The sequence below is a fragment of the Chiloscyllium plagiosum genome, unplaced genomic scaffold, assembly GCF_037043375.1.
Source record: "Chiloscyllium plagiosum isolate Xiang-an unplaced genomic scaffold, Cpla_swu_hap1 HiC_scaffold_2, whole genome shotgun sequence".
In the NCBI taxonomy this organism is placed as follows: Eukaryota; Metazoa; Chordata; class Chondrichthyes; order Orectolobiformes; family Hemiscylliidae; genus Chiloscyllium; species Chiloscyllium plagiosum.
The window spans coordinates 66,021,387-66,043,776 of NW_028270140.1; the positions used below are offsets into that span (position 1 = coordinate 66,021,387).

A 22,390-nucleotide genomic window follows, 5' to 3' on the forward strand; every position below is an offset into this window, starting at 1 on the left:
AGATGACATTGGTAGATGTACAGGTGAATTTCTGATGGATGTGAAAGGATCCCTTGGGACCTTGGATGGAGGTCAGGGGAGTGGTACGGGCGCAGGTTTTGCACTTCCTGTGGTGGCAGGGAAAGGTGCCAGGAATGGTGTGTGGGCTGGTGTGGGGTGTGGACCTGACGAGGGAGTCACATAGGGAATGGTCTTTTTGAACCGCTGATGGGGGGGGGGGGGGGGGGGGGGGGTGAGAAATATCTGTCTGGCGGTGGGGTCCGTTTGGAGGTGGCAGAAGCACCAGAGGATGATGCGTTGAATGCAGAGGTTGGTGCAATGGAAGGTGAGAACCAGGGGGTCTGCCCTTGTTGCGTTGGGAGGGATGGGGTCAAGGGCAGTGGTGCGTGAAGTGGAGGAGATGTACTGAAGGGCATCGTCAAACAGTGGGAAGGGAAGTTGCGATCATGGAAGAAGGAGGCGATCTGGAACTTTCTGAGGTGGAATTGGTCATCCTGCGAACAGGTGCAGCGGAGGTGGAGGAATTGGGAATAAGGGATGGGTTTTTACAGGAGGTAAGGTGGGAGGAGGTGTAGTCTAGGTAGTTGTGGGAGTCGGTGGGCTTGTAATATATGTCTGTGGTTAGTCCTGAGGCAGTTAGGACGAATTGTCTGGGAAGGCCCACCATCAACTTTGGACCCTATAAAGTCGGGTCAAACATGGCCATAAAATCTCCTGCTGACTACCATGTACTGCAACCCCTCGGCTGATAAATCACTATTTCTTCATGCTGAATGCAACTCAGAGGAAAACCTGAGTGTGGCAAGGGCAGGGAATGTATTTTGAGTGGAGAACTTCATCACCAAAAGTGTCTCAGCAGCACGTCTACTGACTAAGCTGGTCGAGGCCTAAACAGATGTAGAATTACAATACTAGGTCTGTGGTAGGTAGTGAAAAACCAATAAGAGGGGAAAATAACACTTCATCCACACCAATCTGCTTGTCGAAAAAGCATTTGTTCATGACAGCATCAGCAGCACAGACCATAACGCACTACTTGTGGAGAAAAAGTCATTCACATTGTGAATAACCTCCATTGTGTTGTGTGGGACTGTCATTTTGCTAAATGGAATTGATTTCAAATAAATTTAGCAACTCAAGACTGGGCATCTGTTGGCTGTGGTCCATCACCATCACCACTGTACTCCAACATAATCTGCAAGCCCACCATATCCCCCAATCTACCATTAGCATCAAGTCTGAGGATTAACTCTGATTCAATAAAGAGGTCAGGAGGGTATACCAGGAGCAGCACCATGCACACCCCTAAATGAGTTGTCAACCTGGTAAAATGGATAACACAGGACTACTTGCAAACCAATAAAGCATAAGCAGCATGGGATAGACAGAGCTAAGCAGTTTTACAGCCAATAGATGAAGTCTTCTCTCTGCAGTCCTGCCACATCCAGTCGGAAATGGTGTGAGAAATTATAAAACTCACTGGAGGAAAAGGCTCCACAAACATTATCATTCTCAACGATAGGGTAGCCCAGCACATCAGTCCATTAGATAAGCCTGAACCATTTGAAAGAAGTTTCAGTCAGAAGGGGATGATCCATTTCAGTCTCCTTCACAGGTCCCCACCATCACGGATGCCAGCCCTCAGCCAATTTGCTTAATTTTTCATGATATCATGAAATAGCTGAAGGTACTAGAAACTGCAAATGCTATGGACCTTGGTAACATTCCAGTAAATGTAGTGAAATAACTGCGCCCATACCAAAGCTGTTCCAGTATAAGTACAATGCAGGCATCTACCCAACAATATAAAAAAATTGCCCAAAAATCCACCCAGCCAATTATGCCTAACAGCCAACTCTCAGTAAAGTGATGGAAGGGATGATCAACAATGCTATCAAGCAGTACCTCCTCAGAAATAACTGGCTCATGTGCTTAAATTGGGCTGTGCGGAAGAGGGTGCTGCAGATGCTGGAGATTAGAGTGATGCTGGAAAAGCACAGCAGGTCAGGCACCATCCGAGGAGCTGGAAAATTAATGTTTCGGGCAAAAGCCCTTCATCAGCCCTCATTCCTGATGAAGGACTTTTGCCCAAAACATCGAATTTCCAGCTCCTCGGATGCTGCCTGACCTACTGTGCTTTTCCAGCACCGCTCTAATCTTGACTTAAATTGGGCTGTACCAGGACTGCTCAGCTCCTGACCTCTTTCACCCTTTGTTCAAACATGGACATAAGAGCTGAATCCTAGAGGTGAGGTGAGAGTGACTGGCCTTGACATCAAGACAGCATTGTGTAGGTGTGCCACCAAGGAACCTGAACAAAACTAGAGTCAATGGGAATCGAGAGAAAACTCTCCACTGCTCAGGGTCATACATACAAAGAAAGACGATTGTGGTTGTTGGAGGTCAGTCATCTCAACTCCAGAACATCTTTACAGGAGTTCTTCAAGGTAGTATCCTAGGTCCAACCATCTACAGGTCTTTCATCAATGAGGTTCCCTCCACCTTAAGGTCAGATTTGGGGATATCTGTGAATAACTGCATACTGTTCAATGCCACTCATAAATCCTCTGAAGGAAAGACAAAATGCAGTAAGATCTGGATCATACCAACACTTGGGCTGACGTGTGGCAGTGCCAGACATTGACCACCTCCCACAAGAAAGAATCTAATCATAGTTGAAGCCCTTCTGCTCAACATCCTGGGATTACCGCTGACCAGAAAATGATCTGGACTAGCCACTAAATACAGTGGCTACAAAAGCAGTCAGGGACTAGGAATCCTGCAGCAAGTAACTCAATACTCTCCAAAGCCTACCCAACATCTACAAGGCAGAAGTCAGCGGTGTTACAGAAAATTGTTTCACTTGCATGTGAGAGTATAGGTCCAACAGTTTAACTAACACTCAGGAAACTTTACGTCATCTGGGACAAAGCAGTCTGCTGATTGGCACCACAATCTATAAGCATTTATTCTCTCCACCACCAAAGCATAATTGCAGCAATGTGTACCATTTAAAAGATGAATTTCAGAAATTCAACAAGGTATCTTAGAAACACACAACCATCACCATGTAGAAGGGCAAAGGCAGCAAATGCATGGTAGCGCCATCACCACAAGGGCAATGAGTGATGAGCAATAAGTGCTGGTGAAGCCGAAAGCACACATGCCTTGAATGAATAAAAATAGTAGCAATCTGAGGAACACTAACAAAGACAGTGATGTGTTTGTATTACAGACCCACTTTTGTACAAGTACACTTCCTTCATCAGATATGAAATCAAAGATGTCCCAGATTTTCATTCACCAGTCATGTATTTGATCACAATCCTCAGCATACAGTTAAGGAATAAGCAAAGTTAGAGTCACTCTACGCAGCATATTCTGGAGATCAAAATACAGGAAACAATTTTGACAAGTGCTGCCAGCACAACAGGCTGTACCATTGGCAAGCATCTGTTGCACGTTGAAAAGAAGGTACCAATTTCAAAACAGTCGATAGTAAAAACCAAAAAATTGGGAGAGATCCTTGGGACTTGAAACAGCCAAAAACACATTAAAATTAAAAGTGCATGAGCACTTATTAAAACAGCTTCTTCATACTCTTTCTACTTGCAAGCCCCCTTTGCTGGTGCAATTTTGTTTGATGTCATTAAGCTCTCTCAATCATTCCTTTCCAGGTTCAATGATCATTAAGTGAACAAAATTAACATGGCAATTTTCAAAACATGAAAGCATGCTTCAACAATTAATCTCCAAAATATAAACTATAACCTTCGGATCACAGGAACACTCAGCTTATTATATATTCTAACCTTCGCAATATTTTAACAATCCACTCAGTTATATACAATGGGATGAAAGATTCATTCACCAACTGAAAACAGTTTTGTAGCATAATCATGAGTATAATAGATAATTTTTCTCATGAGTAGGGCATCATCTAACATCAGGTGTGGTCTCATTCAACCCCTTTGTCATTGGAAATATCAATGTCTGAATCAGATTCAATGTTTCCTCATTAAATTTTCAGTGTTTTCAAGCACAATGCACTTTTGACAATGATTTGTGAAGCCTACTTAGCAATTATTCTTTTGTTGTTGATGACAACAATAGTTGGACCTGATATGGTGTTGTTTGCTTTCCAACAACTCAGTTGACAAACACTTTATCTCCTAGCATTAGTGGTGTAGCTCTAACTTACGTGGTTTATTCCACATTTGCTCTCATTCGATCCTTTTGTTCTTGATCACTTAAGTGTTGATAGAAAGCTCCAAGCAGAAGCTCAGCAAGAAATGAATGATGTGCAATTGTGAGAGTAACAATGAGGTTTTCTCATAGTCAAATAGGAGTTGCTCTGTAATTGTGAAGAAAATGATACAACTTGTGCTTTCATGTCTTTCTCTCAGCTGCATCTGTACATTTTTTTTTCAAGATACACATAAATCTCTCAACTTCTCTATTATCTTGAAGCCGATGTAATGTGACTTTTCAGCAAATGAAACCATTATAGTTCACAAATTTACTTAATTCATCGCTATTGAATGAGGATCTGTCATCATATCTTACCATTTGTGGGATTCTAAACAAGGCAAAAATCTGGTCAAGCTTTGGGGTCACTGATTTCATTGAAGTAGACATTGGGGAGGCTACTATAGTCATCTGAGACAACAAGTCGGTTTTTACCCGGGTGCAAACCCACAAATATAATGCCGGATTCAAATATGGTTCTGGAAGGAGTTCAGACAGCTTGAAAAGATCACAAGGATTTGGCGTCGTGGCAGCTTCACATAGCAAACACTGATTAACTTTAGGGCTTTACCATGCTGTCAATTACTGGAAACCATTTCCTTGAGGATATTTTAGGTTTGACGATTCTTTGGTGACTTACATGAGCTATCTCTGACAATACATTCCCTCAATGAGTGTGGAATGGCAATGCAGTTATTCTTATTCCAAATATTGTGAAATACTAGTAGTATTTAGGGAATAATATCTATATTTAAAGACAAGCTAGGAAATGCTGGAAGATTTTGAACTATTTAGGCAGTCTCTGGATTGAGAATTTCTTGGAAATAAATTAATAGTTTACTGTGTGCTATAAGCCACCTGGTGTTTTTCTTGATAACATGTGACTTTGGAGGAACAGATAAGCATAACTTTCAAGGAGGTAAGAAATGGGATTTATTGCAGTAATCACTGCAAGGAAACCTTACTTTGAGAAGCCTAGGGGTCTATGCTAACGGTATGAGAATTCTGTTTTGCAGACCCAGCAGTCAGAGAATAGTGAAGTCAGCTCAGAACCAGAGTCTCTTTCCTGGAATCCTATTTCTTAGAAGTCCAAGGAGAAAAAAAATGAAGTTGTGCATTATGACCGTTTCTCAATACCATGATTTCAAGTTGATTAGAATCAGAATAGGACAATTATCATCAAGCTACAGCCAGTAATTCAGCTTCATTGGCAGGAAATTCAGCAGACATGGCAAGTTCTCTCATTTCACCCAACCTTTGTCCACAAGAGTTCCTTTCTCTCTGTTAACCTTTTTTTTTAAAAAAACCATCATCTCTGTAGAGACTGGAGTTGTTTCTGGGATGTATATGTGTAGGATTAAGAAGAAAATAGTTTTAATTCCAGATCATAGGTTAGATGTAATTCATGTTTGTTATTTGTTTCAAGAATACCTTTTGTTCACAATAAACAGACTACTTTGAGTTCAAAAAAGACTGTTCAATGTTTCTTTTACTCTTGTCAGCAGAACAAAAGTGGACTTGGTCATTTTGGCATTGCATCAATAAAGTTATAATAATGGTGTGACCAGTGGAATATTGGGATTTGATTATCAGCACATTCCTCCATTACAAATTCATAACAGGATATCAGAACATGAGTTCCCTGTCACAGTATTTACATGGTGAGTCTAATGGAGTTTCTGGTCACATGATAACCCCAAACTGTTGACAGTGGGGGATTCAGTGATAGTAATGCTATTGAATATCAAAATATGGTGGTTAGATTGTCTCTTATTGTAGATATTTATTGCCCAGCATTTGTATGGTGTAAATGTTACTTGTCAGCCCAAGCCTGCAAATTGTCCAGATCTTGTTGCATTCAAACATGGACTACTTCAGTATCTGAGCAGTTACGAATGGTCCTGATATTGTGCAATCATCGGTAAATACCCTACTTCTGACCTTATGATGGAGGGAAGGATGAAGCAACTGAAAAATAATTGGGCCCAGGACACCATCCTGCAGAGATGTCCTGGAGCTGAGATGACTGACCTCCAAGAACTATGACCATCTTCTTAAGTGCCAGGTATGACTCCAACCAATTGCAGGTGTGCTAGGATTCCTTGATGCCAAGCTTGGTTGATAGTCACCTAATGTCAAGGGTTGTCACTCTCACTGCACTTTTTAAATTTAGCTCTTTTGTCCATTTTTGAACCACGGCTGTAATAAGGCCAGGAGCTGTTGGAACCCAACTCAGACGTTGCTGAGCAGGACCTACTTGCTGACTCCTTTTAATACTGTTGATTAAGAGGTAACTGATGGGACAGTAATTGGCTAGGTTCGATTGACCTGTTTTTTTGTATACCAGACATACCTGGGCAATTTTCCACATTGTTGAGCAGATGCCAGTATTGTAACTGGAAGAGCTTGGCTAGGGGAGCAGCAAGTTCTGCAGCACAAGTTTTCAGTACTATTGTCAGAATATTATCAGGGCCCATAGCCTTTGCAGTATCCAGTGTGTTCAACTGTTTCTTGATATCACAGAGACTGAACCAAATTGGCTGAAGGTTGGCATCTGTGGTGTGGGGACCACTGAAAGATGGTGAGGTGGTTTGATTATCAGCACATTCCTCCATTACAAATCTATAACAGGAAATCAGGAGGTGAGTTCCCTGCCACAGTATTTACATGGCAAGTCTAATTGCGTTTCTGGTCATATGATAACCCCAGAATGTTGAGAGTGGTGAGGTGGATCATCCACTTGAAATTGCTGGTTGATGATTGCTGTGAGTGCTTCAGACTTACCTTTTGCACTGATGTGCTCGGCTCTTCCATCATTGAGGATGGGATACTTTTGGAGCCACACCTTCCAGTGAGTTGTTTAAATTTGCCATCACCACAAGTGGATGTGGCAGGACTGCAAAGCTGTGATCTGATCCACTGATTGTGCGATCACTTAACTCTGTCTATCACATGCTACTTATGCTGTTTAACACGCAAGTAGTCTTATTTCATAGCTTCATCAAGTTAACACATCACATTTAAGTATTCTTGGTGTTGTTCCTGGTATGCCCTTCTAAACTCTTGATTGAACTAAAGTTGATTCCCTGGCTCAATGGCAACAGTTGAGTGGGGACTATGCCAGGCCATGAGTTGTAGATCGTGCTGGAGTACAAATCTGCTGTTGTTGATGGCCCACAGCACCTCATAGATGCCGAGTAGAGTTGCTGGATGTGTTTGAAGTGTGTCCCATTTAGCACAGTGATGCCACACAACACAATGCGAGGATATTCTCAATATGGAGTCAGGATTCTGTGTGGTGGTCACTCTTACCTTCATGTACAGATGCATCTGCAGTCAGCAGATTGCTAAGGATGAGATCAAGTACATTGTTCCCTCTTTTTGCTTGCCTCACACCACTTGCTGCAGACCCAACCAAGTAGCTATGTTCTTTAGGACCTGACCAACTTGATAAGAAGTACTGTGTTGAGCCACCCTTACTGGTGGACATTGACATCTCCCACCCAGAATACATCTTGTGCCCTTGCAACCCCCAGTTCTTCCTCCAAATGTTTTTCAACATGGCAGAATACTGATTCATCAGATGACTAATAGAGTCAGAGTTGCATAACACGGAAACAGACCCTTTGGTCCATCTCCTCTATACTGATCAGATATCCTAAATTAAACCAGTACATTTGCCTCATATCCCTCTAAGCCTATTCATGTAGCTATCCAGATGCCTTTTAAATGTTGTATTGTACCAGCCTCCACCACTTTCTCTGGTAGCTCATTCCATATATGCACCACTAGGTCGATCTAGGTTGTCCATACGTTTTCATTTCTTTCTTAAGACTTTGTAGCGATTGATACAACTGACTGGCAATTTCAGGGGGCAGTTGAGAGTCAATCCCCCTCCCACTCCACCAAGGACATGCAGGTTCTTGGACTCCTCCATCGTCAGACCATAGCAACACGACGGTTGGAGGATGAACGCCTCATCTTCCGCCTAGGAACCCTCCAACCACAAGGGATGAACTCAGATTTCTCCAGTTTCCTTATTTCCCCTCCCCCCACCTTGTCTCAGTCAAATCCCTCGAACTCAGCACCGCCTTCCTAACCTGCAATCTTCTTCCTGACCTCTCCGCCCCCACCCCCACTCCGGCCTATCACCCTCACCTTGACCACCTTCCACCTATCGCATTTCCAATGCCCCTCCCACAAGTCCCTCCTCCCTACCTTTTATCTTAGCCTGCTGGACACACTTTCCTCATTCCTGCAGAAGGGCTCATGCCCGAAACGTCGATTCTCCTGCTCCTTGGATGCTGCCTGACCTACTGCGCTTTTCCAGCAACACATTTTCAGCTCCATGTTGAAACAGCCCAGCTGCTGAATTCAGTCCAATTTTGCAAGATGGAGGCAGAGTCAGATATTCCAGCCAGAATTTGTCCGCTCCACACGCTCTTCTTTTTTTCTCTTCTCTTTTTTTCCTCCTAGTGTTTTTTCTTCCTTCTTCTCTTCCTTCTTTGTTTCTTCCCGTCAATGATGACTCCTGGCCTCTGGTGAGAAGAGACAATTCCCAGCCTCTACTGGCGCTTCTCAGCCTCCAACAAGCAATGACTCCTGACCACTGGCAATGATTCCTGGCCTGGTGTAGAGGCCTCCCAGTATGGCAGGGCACCCGCCCTGCATAGAATGGCAACCTCCTGACCTCTCGCAGCAGCCTCCCAGCTTTGGCGTGGTGACCTCCGGACCCTGTGCATGGGCCTAGGCCACCCAATGTGGCATGGCAACCACCTACCCTGGTGCAGTAGCTTCTTTGCATGGCATTGTGACCTTCCAGTCTCCTGCAGTGGCCTCCCAACGTAGTATGTCACTGGTGTGGCGTGAAGCCAGGGCCCGGTGTGGACGGGAAGGCAAGAGCCAGCTTAGTCTGCTGTACTGACTCTTCTTTTGTACTGCTGGACATTTTACTTCTGTAACAAAAGAAGCAGTACCTAGGTGCTTTTGTATCTAGGTTAGTGCTGTAATTGGTGATGTATAAACGTTCCATTATACTCACTGAGAATATGTGACAATAAAGACTATTCTATCTTATTGAGCCGTGACATCAAGGAAGTGTAACGTGAGTTGTGATTCCTGCAGGTTCCAAAATTCTTCGAAAATCTCTATTTGATGCTATTCTAAATTGAAACCAAGCTTTCAGAAGTCATAGACCTGGAGATGTAGAGCATGGAAACAGACCCTTTGGTCCAACTCGTCCATGCCAGCAAGGTATCCCACCCCAATCAAGTCCCACCTGCCAGCACCTGGCCCATATCCCTCCAAACCAGTCCTATTCATATACACATCCAGATGCCTTTTAAATGTTGTAATTATACTAGCCTCCACCACCTCCTCTGGCAGCCCATTCTACACACCCAGCACCCTCTGCATGAAAAAGTTGCCTCTTCAGTCTCTTTCGCATCTTTCCCCTCTCATCCTAAACCTATGCCCTCTAGTTTGGACTCCCCCACCCTGGGAAAAGACCTTGTCTATTTACCCTATCCATGCCCCTCATATTTTATAAACCTCTGTAAGGTCATCCCTCAGCCTCCGATACTGCAGGGAAAAGAGATCCAATCTATTTAACCTTCCCCTGTAGCTCAAATCATCCAACCCTGGCAACATCCTTGTAAATTTTTTCTAACCCCTTTCAAGTTTCACATCTTTCCAATAGGAGGAGACCAGAACTGCACACAATATTCCAACAGTGGCCTAACCAATCTCCTGTGCAGCTGCAACATGACCTCCCAATTTCTATACTCAATGTTCTGACCAATAAAGGAAAGCATACCAAATAGCTTCTTCATCAACCTATCTAGCTGCCACTCCACTTTCAAGGAACTATCAACATGTACTCCAAGGTCTCTTTGTTCAGCAACACTCCCGAGGACCTTACCATTAAGTGTATAAGTCCTGCTAAGATTTGCTTTCCCAAAATGCAGTACCTCACATTTATCTAAATTAAACTCCATCTGCCACTCCTCAGCCCATTGACCCATCTGATCAAGATCCCATGTTTAGTACCATGCACTCTCTCTATTAAGTTGGCGATTATCAGTATCAAATGTCTTTGTAGGGCCAGTTTTATGAATATATACCAACGCAGATTCAGAATTTTTGCTTGCTTTTGGGTTTCTTCACTACTTGTATGGGTGAGATCCAAAGTGTAGGCTGATTTCCACCTTTCTCATTAACTTCAAGGTCAAGAAGACGTGGAAGTTCCTTCTCAGTCTGCTTCATAACATGAATTAAGTAATACCTATTAACATTAATGCACCATTGAGGCACGTTTGCAGCTATATGAAATATGCACTTAACAGGAATCAGTTTGCCAAAAATCAGTGAAATGATCAACACACAATTCAGGAATGTTGCTGATATGTGGAAGAATTATGTATATGATGGCAATTACGTGCAGATGTGTTATCATGTGAAAACTGATAAGTAAGTGTGCCACATTTTCCAAGATATGGAAAAGAATACAGCCTTCATTCTCGTGTTGGTCTCTTTGAATGAGATTCGTATTTCAAAATTTTCAGGGGCTCGTCGCTTGTCACTTGCAGGCAAGGTGAGCAAGGAATAAAAATAAAATTGCGAGATCTCTTCACAGTTGCTCAGTTTTGAAAAGAAATTAAGACCATATAATGTAGCGTATTGAGTCTGTTCTGCTTTTCAACAAGATCATGGCTGCCCTGATGTCTTCCTGTCTTTTTCCTATAACCTTTGAGTACCTTACTGATTAAAAATCTGTCTCTTGTCTTGAATATACTTACCGACCCAGCCTCAATAGCCTTCTGCAATAAACTCGAGAGTGTGGTGCTGGAAAAGTACAGCTGGTCAGGCAGCATCTGAGGAGCAGGAGAATCGACATTTCAGGCAGGAGCCCTTCATCAGCAATGCTGCCTTATGCCCAAAACAATGATTCTCCTGCTCCTTGGCTGCTGCCTGGCCTGCTGTGCTTTTCCAGCACCACACTCTCGACGCTGATCTCCAGCATCTACAGTTCTCACTTTCTCCCTCTGTGATAAAACCTTCCACAGGTTCACAAAGCTCAGAAGCAAAATTCGTCCTCATCACTATCTTAAATGTGTGAAGACATATTCTGAGATGATACCCTCTGGTCTGATACTCTCCCACAAGAGGACTTCACTTCAGAGAATATCTCCAGGACACCTGCATCAATCAATGTCCCGTGGCCGAACATTTTAACTCCCCCTCCTACTCTGCCGAGGACATGCAGGTTCTGGACCTCCTCCATCGCCACTCCCTTACCTCCCAACGCCTGGAGGAAGAACGCCTCATCTTCCGCCTCGGGACTCTCCAAACCCATGGCATCAATATCGATTTCACCATTTTCATTTCCCCTCCCCCCCCACCTTACCCCAGTTCTAACCTTCCAGCTCAGCACAGTCCTCATGACCCACCCCATCTGTCCATCTTCCTTCCCTCCCATCCGCTCCACCCTCCTCTCCGACGTATCACCTTTACCTCCACCTCCACCTATTGCACTCTCAGCTACTTTCCCCCCAGCCCCAGTCCCAGCTCTTCCCCCCCCCCCCCCCATTTATTTCTCCATCCCAGAGGCTCCAAGCCACATTCCTGATAAAGGGCGTTTGCCCGAAACGCCAATTTTCCTGCCCCTTGGATGCTGCCTGACCTACTGTGCTTTTCCAGCACCACATTCTTGACTCTAATGTCCAGCATCTGCAGTACTCACTTTAGACCACAAGAGGAAACAACCTTTCAGTATCCACCCTATGAAGTCTACGAAGAATCTTGTGTGCCTCTCATTATTCTAAATTACAATGAACAACGGCCAAAATTCCTTAAACTCTCTTCACAAGGCAGTCCCTCCATACCTGGTATCAACCAAGTCAACCTTCTTTGGTCTTATGATGTGGAGGAGCTGGTGTCAGACTGGGGTGGACAAAGCTAAAAAAATCACACAACTCCAGATTATAATCCAACAGGTTTATTTGGAAGCACTAGCTTTCGAAACACTGCTCCTTCATCAGCTGTGGAGCAGAATCATAAGACACAGAATTTGTACCAAAAGACTACAGTGTCATGCAACTGAAACAATATACTGATCAGACCTAGATTGCTGTTAAGCCTTTTTTTTTAGAATGGGTACAGGTTTCGGTTCATTAACACGTTGCATTTCGATGACATGACACTGTGATCTTTTGCAATACATTCTGTGTCTTATGATCCTTCTCCACAGCTACCTGATGAAGGAGCAGCGCTCCGAGAGCCAGTACTTCCAAATAAACCTATTGGACTATAACCTGGTGTTGTGTAAGTAATCAAAAGGGCATCATCCCTGCACCATAGAAAATTGTCCTAATTGTCAGTCCCTGAAAACAAGAGTGCCATCTGTCAGGCTTCATGGTTTGCGTGTCTTGAGGGATTCAGTAGATCAATGCTAGAATAAAGTTCTTTGAGCAGAAATGACAATAGCTGTTCTGAGGGAGGGTAGTGTGTTACAAGTTCATGAAGGAAATTTCAGAGCTTAGTACCTAGGCATCCAAAATCACACCCATTAAAGGTGCAAAGTTAAAAATCACACAACACCAGGTTATAGTCCAACAGGTTTAATTGGAAGCACACTAGCTTTCGGAGCGACGCTCCTTCATCAGGTGATTGTGGAGGGCTCGATCATAACACAGAATTTATAGCAAAAATTTGCAGTGTGATGTAACTGAAATTATACATTGAAGAACTGATTGTCTGTTAAGCCTTTCATCTGTTAGAATACAGTGATAGTTTCACTTCTTTCATGTGTAAGGTGCAGTATCAGAATTACACAAGCACAGATATTTCTCAGGGACATGAAGCTGAAGGAGATTGCAAAGCAAGGGTGGGCAAGGCCAGGGATAGATTGAAAAACAAGTATCAGAATTTTAAAATCAAGATATTGATTGATCAAAACCAATTTATATCACTGAGCATTGGGATGATAGATGAACACAACTTGGTGTGAGGGAGGACATGGGCAACAGAGTTTTTGATGGTGTCAAGTTGGATTCTGGAGAAGTGAAAAACTGTGAATATAACACCCTTATTCAATATGGAAGGGAGGCAAAAAGCTGGTAACTATAGGCTAATTAGCCTACTATCTATTGGAATCCATTATTAAGGAAGTATTAGCACAACATTTGGAAAATCATTATCTAATCAAGCGGTTTCAGCTTCATGAAAGGGAAGTCATGTCTCACTAATTTTTTAAGAGTTTTTTAAACGAAGTTTCAACCAGACTGGATAAAGGGGAACCAGTAGACGGGTTAGTCTGGACAGAGTGGATGTTGGGAAGGTGTTTCCATTGTTAGGAGAGACTGGGGCCCGAGGACACAGCCTTAGAGTAAAGGGAAGACCTTTTAGAACAGAGATAAGGAGAAACTCCTTCAGCCAGAGAGTGGTGAATCGATGGAATTCACTGCCACAGAAGGCTGTGGAGACCAGGTCATTGAGTGTAATTAAGACTGAGATAGATAGGTTCTTAACTGTCAAGGGAATCAAGGGTTATGAGGAGAAGGCAGGAGAATGGGGATGCGAAACTCATCAGCCATGATTGAATAGTGGAGCAGACCCGATGGGCTAAATGGCCTAAATTCTACTCCTATGTCTTATGGTCTTATAGTTGTACTTGGAATTCCAAACAGCATTCGGCAAGGTACCTTAAAAATAACAGTCCATAGTGTTGAAGGTAGTGTATTCGCATGGATACAGAATTGGTTCAGGGACATCAATAAGAGCTTCTTTTTCAGGCAACCGATGATCATTGAGTATAAGAGTTGGTAAGTTATGTTGCAGTTATACAGGACATTGGTGAGGCCACATTTGGTGTACAGGGCAACCTCAATTATTTGAATGACATGGGTGGGGAGTATTTTGTTTGGATAATCAAATGTTCAAATATTCAATGTTCGGATAATCGAAGATTCGGATAATCGAAGATTCGGATAATCAAACATTCGGATAATCAAACGTTCGGATATACAATGCTCGGATATTCGATGTTCAGATATTCGATGTTCAGATATTCGATGTTCAGATATTCGATGTTCAGATAACCGAGGTGGTTCTGTATTGTGTTCAGTTTTGGTCACCTTATTATGGGAAGGATGTTATTAAACTGGCAAGTGTACAGAAGAAATTTACAAGGATATTGCCTGGACTCAGTGGATAAGTTATAGGAAGATGTTGGACAAGCTAGGACTTTTCAGAGCATAGTAAAATGTCGGGGGACCTTATGGAGGTGTATAATATCATGAGAGGCATGGATAGGGTGAATGGACTCAGTCTTTTTCCCAGGGCTGGTGAATCGAAGACTAGGGGGCATCAGTTTAAGGTCAGAGGAGAAAGAATAAATACACAGTGGGTGGTAGGAAATTGGAATGAGGAGCCAGCAGAAGTGGTTGGGGTGGGTATATTAACACCATTTAAAAGGCATTTGGACAAATACATGGATCGGAAAGGATGAGAAGGATATGGGCCAAATGTAAGGAAATGGGGTTAGGCTGCTTGGACATTTTGGTTTGCATGGACCTGTTTGGGCCAAAGGGCCTGGTTCTGTGCTGTAGAACTCTATGACTCTATGAACAGTGGGATTCCGCAGAGGCCAGTGTTGGGACCGCAACTGTTTAGAATATTTATATTAATGATTTAGAGGAAGGAAGTGAATGTACTGTAGCCAGTTTTGGAGATGACACAAAAATAAGTGGAAAGGCAGGTTGTGAGAGGGATACAAACAGTTTAGAGAAATACTGATAGGTTAAGTAAGTGGGCAATAGAGTTGGCAAATGGAGTATAATGTGGGAAAATGCGAAGATGTTCATTTTGAAAGGGAGAACAAAAGAACAGAATAATATTTCAATGGAGAGACACTGTAGAAAGTTGCAACACAGAGGGACCTGGGGTACCTCTGCATAAAACACACAAAAGCTAGCACAGAGGTGCAATACGTCGTCAGGAAGGCTAATAGAACATTGGCCCTTATTTCAAGGATATTGGAATGTAAGAGAAGGCCTGTCACACATAAACTTTAAAATTGCTTGGTGCTAGGGTGACCGCCTCTGGAGTACTGTGAGCAGTTGTGGTCCCCTTATTTAAAAGATAATTTCTTTGGAAGAAATTCAGATACGTTCACGAGGATGATAGCTGGTATGGAGGGATTGTCTAATGAGTAAAGGTGAAACAGGTTAGGACTCTATTTACTGGAGTTTAGAAGAATGATGTGATTTCATTGAAACATTTAGGATTCTTAAGGGGCTTGACAGGGTAAATGCTGACAGGATGTTTCCCCTCGTAGGAGAGTGTAGGACTCAAACAGCATAGTCTCAGAATTTAAGACTGAGATGAGGAGGAGTTTCTTGTCTCTGAGGGTTGAAAATCTTTGGAACCCCCTTGCCACAAAGAGCTGTGTTGAAGAGTCCTTCTTTATGTTTAAGGTTGAGATAGATAGATTCTTGATCAGTAGGGAATTGATGGTTCCAGGGAAAGGGTAAGAAAGTGGACATGAGGCATGTTAGATCAACCATAATTCTATTGAACGGTGCAGCAGACTCAACAGGGTGAATAGCCTACTCCTGTTCCTACCTCTAATGGTTCACAGACCATAGCATGTAAGACACCAGCCCCATGGTTACATAAGAACTATCAGGTGGCAAAAGCATAAAGTGAGGGTTTCAATAACAGCTGAATTGAAGCAGGGCAAAACAGGTAATGTTACATAGATTGAAATACAGTCCTAGTTACATTGCATATCTGCGAAAGTATCTTTTCTCAAGGTCAAGTATAACACTGAGATTGTGAACTATCTGGTAAAGTCTCAGATAATTGCCTGGGAGAGAGATGGAATTTGAGGTATGGATTGGAGCATGAATCAAAGACAATGCTTACAGTGTTCCCAACATGTAGAATCATGCAGCACGGAAACATACTCTTCAGTCTGATCAGTCCATGCTGAACGTAATTCCAAACTAAACTAGTCCCAACTGCCTGCTCCTGGCCATATCCCTCCAGAACTTAATAGAAGGAAATTTCTGCTCATTCCCATTCTAATACGCAATGTGCTTAGCAAAGTGAAGAAGTCAAGAGAGGTGATGTTGAGGTAGATCAAAGTATTGTCACTGTTTGTTTGAAAAGAAATGCTGGGCATTTGGATGATGTCATTGAGAGGCAGCATGTCAATGTGAAATAGGAAGTGGGGGGCAAAGATTAATCTTTGGGGACCACTAGAAGTAATGGTGAGGGAACAGGAAGTAAAGCCATTGCAAAAGATGCTCTGCTATAACTACATGTTGTGTTTAATCAGTAGAATGACTTTTGATGAGATAAAAGAGGGTTAGTAAGGGTTATGAGCTAATGTAATGCATGTAGACTTCCAAAGATGCTTGGTAAGTGTCACAATGCTTACATTGTGCACTTGTCAGCAAAATTTAAACACATGCAATTAAAAGGACAATGGCAAAACAGACAGAAAGTGCATAATCAACAAGTCCTCCAACCATGTTGCAATCATTCTCTGATTCGCTTCTTTGATTCTATACATTTACTTCCACAAATTTGAGAAAACATTTTCCTCTGAAGTTTAATATTTGTTTAACAAAAATATTTTAAAAAACAATCTCACAGCCAACATCAGTCATCAACTCAGAAAACTCTTTTAGTTTCCCTTTACATAACTCTTGTCATGGAAAGAGAAACTAAACTTTGCTCCAGTGTTCCATTGTGAATTGTCACAATAACTAAATTACATTGAAAAATGCAGGACACTGAGTAAATCAGCCACAGTATTGAAATAATGACAATGCTTAACCTTTTTCAGCATCAAATTTTATTTAAACTTAATCTCAAAATTGCATTTTGCTTGCAAAGTTCAGAGATGTTTAACTTTGCTAAAATAACCACATTAAAAGGCTACGATAATGTCCAAGAGTAAATAGGAATACCCTGAATTTGTACTTAGTTTTTCCTTTCTTGGCTGTTTTTGGCATTATTATTATCAATGTTATTAATTAGATTAGATTAGACTTACAATGTGGAAACAGGCCCCTCGGCCCAACAAATCCACACCGACCCGCCGAAGCGCAACCCACCCAAACCCCTACATTTACCTCTTTACCTAACACTATGGGCAATTTAGCATGGTCAATTCACCTGACCTGCACATCTTTGGACTGTGGGAGGAAACCGGAGCACTCGGAGGAAACCCACGCAGACACAGGGAGAATGTGCAAACTCCACACAGTCAGTCGCCTGAGTTGGGAATTGAACCCAGGTCTCTGGTGCTGTGAGGCAGCAGTGCTAACCACTGTGCCACCGTGCCAGAATTACACAGAATTTACATCACAGAAAATGGCCGTCTGACTGACTGATCCATGTGGTATTTATACTCTTCAAGATTCATGTTTAGTTATATTATCCCACCTCATATCAATCTATTCCCTTTCTCTTCAATGTCAGCATCAAGTCCAACAAAAATGCATCAATACTGACTACTTCAGCCGGTGGCAGCAAGCTGCGCATTCAATTCATGTTAAAGAAATCCTTCCTCTATTTTATTTGTGTTTGTGCTTATTTTGTATTTCTTCAACCCTGTTCTGGTTTCAGATGGAACATAAAACACTTGTCCATCCTACCAAACATCTTTATTATTTTAACCACTGTCAAAAAAATCCCCTCTAATTTTTTTTCCAGAGAAGAGTTTCAGTCTTATTTCTTTTTCAAATGGTTGCAACTTCTCAAATCCAGTAATATTTTAGTAGTTTTTACTGCACTTCCTCTAATGCTTCGGTATCCTTTTGGTGATATTATTATGTAAATTTACTACTGCCTTCTTAAATTTGCAACATTATTTATTAATTCTTCTGATGAGGGATTGCTTTCATAAAGCTGTTGGTAAACCCTAAAGTAGCTGACATGCTGACATATCACGGACCTTTTTTTTAAGTAAAACCTTTCAAAAATTAGTTTTCAGGAATTGGTTTGTACTCTCTTTTGTAAACACCTACATACACAAAATAAGAGAGTTAAGAAACAATATGTTTGAATCTAAAGACAAGCAAATTAGATATTACTGATGTTACGAGGGAATAAAAAAAAGAGAAATTACCTTTGGTATTCCAGCCACATCCAGCCAGTTTTCAAAAATAACTTCCATGGACAACCCCTGACTATGAATGAATTAAAAGGAGAAACCTGAGCAAAATATCAACTGATACAAATATTTTTAAAAAGTCAGAGAAATTTCTGAATTCGTTATAAAATCTAACAACTGGCTACTCAGTGGTGGGGAAATATTCAGAGACAATAATCCAAGAAAAAATTAACAGGCACTTCATAAATTATGGGTTGAGAAATGAAAAGAGTTGTGTGCACTACCATCCATCTCTTTTAGTGTGTGGGTTCTTTAGGGGCTTACATGGTCTGGTGTGCAAGGGGGTAGCTAACCTTTTGGCTAACAAGATGTGTTTCTCAGTGTAATATAAGTTGCAATTTATTGCATCTCAGCAACTATTCACAGGTTATAAGAATAGGCTCCAAGTTTCAACAAGAACTCTTAGAAGGGTCTGGCCTTGAGTCTGTCTCCTGTTAGATCTTACTTTATTTTTCTACCATGTCTTCTTGAGATTATCACAGTGGGTGATACTCAAAGCATTATAAGATTATTCCTTTCAGATTCTTCCAGATCCGTATAGAGCAAAACCCATATTTATTGAAGAGAAATTTTATTGGAATGGACTAACTTAATTGCATGTTTTGAAGAAGTTGTGAAGTGGGATATTGCAGGTAATGAGAGTACAGATAAATTATCACTGCACAGCTGTTCATAAGTTAGTGCATGTAAATTGCCATGCAGAATACCAATGAAAAAAATTAAAAGCAACACCAAACAAATTATCTGTGCACACGAAAAAATTTAGCAGTACATTGAGTCACTGTTCTTTTATATTTATGGCTTAAACTTGGGAATACAAAGCAGAATTTCAAGCTCTGCAAATTAAGAATTTCAAATTGGCAAACACCATATAACTCGGAAATGTGGTAGACAGTAAAAAGGATAATAGCAGACTTCTAAAACACATACACTGAAATATGTTTATACATGGCAGATAAAATTTAATGCAAAGATGAAGTGAATACTTTTGGTAGGAAAAATTAGATGAGGTGACATGAACTAACTAGTACAATTTTAAAGGGGGTGTAGAAAGTGATAAACCAGACAATCCATGTAGGTGGAATCAACAGATGTGAAGCTGTAAGAGCACAGCAGGTCAGATAGCATCCAAAGACCAGGAAGGTCAACATTTCAGACTGAGACCCTTCAAGAATTTCGGCACAAAACATTGACTTTCCTCCTCCTCGGAGTCTTGATGAAGGCTTTTGGCCCGAAACATTGACTTTCCTGCTCCAGAGTACACAAAAGCACAGATGTTGTGCTAAATATTTATACAATGCTGGTTAGGCCCAAGAAGATTATAGCCAATTTTGGACACTGCACTTTATAAAATATATTGAGACTTTAGGGAGGCTGCAGAAGAGATTTATGAAAACGTTATTGGGGACGAAAGATGACAGCTTTTTGGATAGAGAAAGAGGAATTACTCTCCATAGAACACATAAAACTGAGGAGAATTTGACTGAAAAACTCAAAATCATAAAGGGTTTTGACTGAGTCATCAAGAAGAAACTGTTTCTAAGAGCAGAAGGGTCCATTAACATAGGGCTCAGATCTAAAAGTTGATGAGCAAAAGCAACTGAGGCAACATGTAGAAAAATTGTTTTACATAGCAAGTTTTGCTGTTCTAGAACTCACCATCAGAAAAGGTAATGGAAACAAGCACAACAACAACAACTTTGAAAATGAAATTAGATAAATGGACGAAGGAGAAACATTGTAGAACTATGGGGAGGAGCAAAAGAGTGGGACTAAATGGATGTCTTTTTCAAGAGATGACACAGGCCTCATGACACATGGCCATACTCCTCCTATGCTGTTTCACTCTGTAACTTTATGAAAATACAGAGCACATATCAAAACAAGTATTCAAATTATTTTATAATGGAAAAGATTAATTTGTTAAACAATAAACAGATGTCAATAAAAAGGCATTATAATGATAATGGAAACTTCTTTCATTCACCAAATACAATTTTCTCCCTTCCCAATGTCTTATTGTGAAAATCATGTTTTAACAGAACAAATCAAATGCATTTCCTACATACCTTCTTAGTTCTGAAAAGTTCTCCATAAACATGTGCAGGAAATCCTAATTTTGAAATAACAATAACTGTGACAACAGTAATTACAATCCAAAATTCATGGCAATGAAGACAATTTATTTCATCATGCTTAAATCTGTGTCACTTGTCCTTCATAATATAAGCTCTGATGTAGATTTATACTAATACACTGTTGTTTGTGTGTAAATGAAGAAATAAGGCACTTCATCTACAGTCTTCCACCAACTATTAGGAAGTTTTCAATTGTGTTTACAACATCATGAAAAACAGACTAGGGAATAAAAAGTGTCTCGTGCCTCCATGGATAAAACATAAAACAATATGTTGTCATTCATGTGCTTTGATGATTATTAATTTCATATCACACATTTACAGAATTGGATTGCTGCAAAACAATTTTCACCAATCAAACTCACCTGAGAAAGTATCAGTTGTCCATGAAATCTCTCCACAAACAGCCTGAAAAACTTCAGGAATGCTTTTTGTCCAACTCTGTTCTCAAGATAATGAAGAACAAAATAACCCTGTGAACAAAAAATGATTGTAAAATCAAAGAGAATCTTAATCGTGATAGATGAATCACAGGATTGTAATTTCAAGATATATATTCATACCTATTATCTAAACACCTAGTAAGATTTCAGTACATCAAACAGAATCTGATCATCATCTTGATTCTCATCATCTTTCCTTGTATAGTTTCACTCAAATGACTGAACAAGTAAATTTTTTTGTTTTGGCATTCAAGACCACTAACACCTACTTAGCACTATACACTTTACAATGTAAGTAAATCTTGCATCTGTTCTAATCCAATCTACTTCTCCTGTTAAGATAAATGTCTAAATTCTACATTTCATCCAACTCAGCATGAAAAAAGTGCAACTTGTGTCAAGGTTCAAAATAGATATAATTCCAAGGAACATCTAAGAATTTACCAAGATCTTCTTCATTGCGGTAAGGTCACTATCAAATAACATTCAGATAAATAAATGCTTAAAAAAAATGGTTATGCCAATGGATGTGTCAATGCAAATACATGTGTTTTAATAAAAATTAAGATACTTGGAAAATGCAAAAATAAGAGTCAATAAAGTGTAGCCTGGAAAAGGCACAGCAGGTTAGGCAACATCTGAGGAGCAAGAGAATCGACGTTTTGGGCTTTCATCAGGACTGAGGTGGGGGAAGAGGTTGGGAAATAAATGGGGGATGGGGCTAGGGAAAAGATAGTTGGGATGGCGAGAGGTGGGCAAAGGTAGGAGGTGGTTGTGGTAGGTCAGTGGGAAGAGTGGAGTGGATAGGTGGGAGAGAAGAGAGACAGGTAGGTCAGGTCAAGAGGGCACAGCCAAATCGGAGGGTTGGATCTGAAATGGGGTGGGGGAGGAGAGATTTGGAAACTGGTGAATTCAATGTTGAGGCCGTGTAGTTCTAGGCTCCAGAGGTGGAAGATGAAGTGGGATGTGAGGACCAGAGGGATTCCATCCTTGTTGTGATTGCAGGAGTGGGGAGGGGGTGGGGTTTGAGGGCAGAGGTGTGAGAAATGGAGGAGATGCAATTGAGGGCATTGTTGATAACAGGGGAGGGGAAATTACAGTCCTGGAAGTAGCATGGCATCTGGGATATCCTGGAGTGGAATCACTCATTCTGGAAGCAGACACAGCAGATGTGGAGATATTGGGACTAAATGAGTACGTTTTTACAGGGGAGGGAGGGGATTTGATATAGATGTCAGTGTTAAGGCGGTCACGGGAGACGGCGACAAAGAGGTCCAAGTGTCGGAGATTATCCAGGTGAATTTGACGTCAGGGTGGAAGATGTTGACATAATGAATGTACAGTTCAAGCTCATCAAGGGAGCAGAAGGCAGTGCC

General features: G+C 41.4%; 1 protein-coding gene across 5 annotated transcripts in view; it reads right to left on the minus strand.

Annotated features, from left to right (window-relative positions):
- aopep (aminopeptidase O (putative)) overlaps window positions 1–22,390 on the minus strand; it is a 376,099-nt gene that overhangs the window by 169,236 nt on the left and 184,473 nt on the right. For all 5 annotated transcript variants that reach the window (XM_043713335.2, XM_087997399.1, XM_087997406.1 and 2 more), the window contains exons 9-11: window positions 20,937–21,044; window positions 20,503–20,546; window positions 18,389–18,449 (exon numbers count right to left, since the gene is read on the minus strand). In XM_043713335.2, coding sequence (XP_043569270.2) covers window positions 18,389–18,449; window positions 20,503–20,546; window positions 20,937–21,044 — 213 coding nt within the window. The remainder of the gene's footprint in view (window positions 1–18,388; window positions 18,450–20,502; window positions 20,547–20,936; window positions 21,045–22,390) is intronic.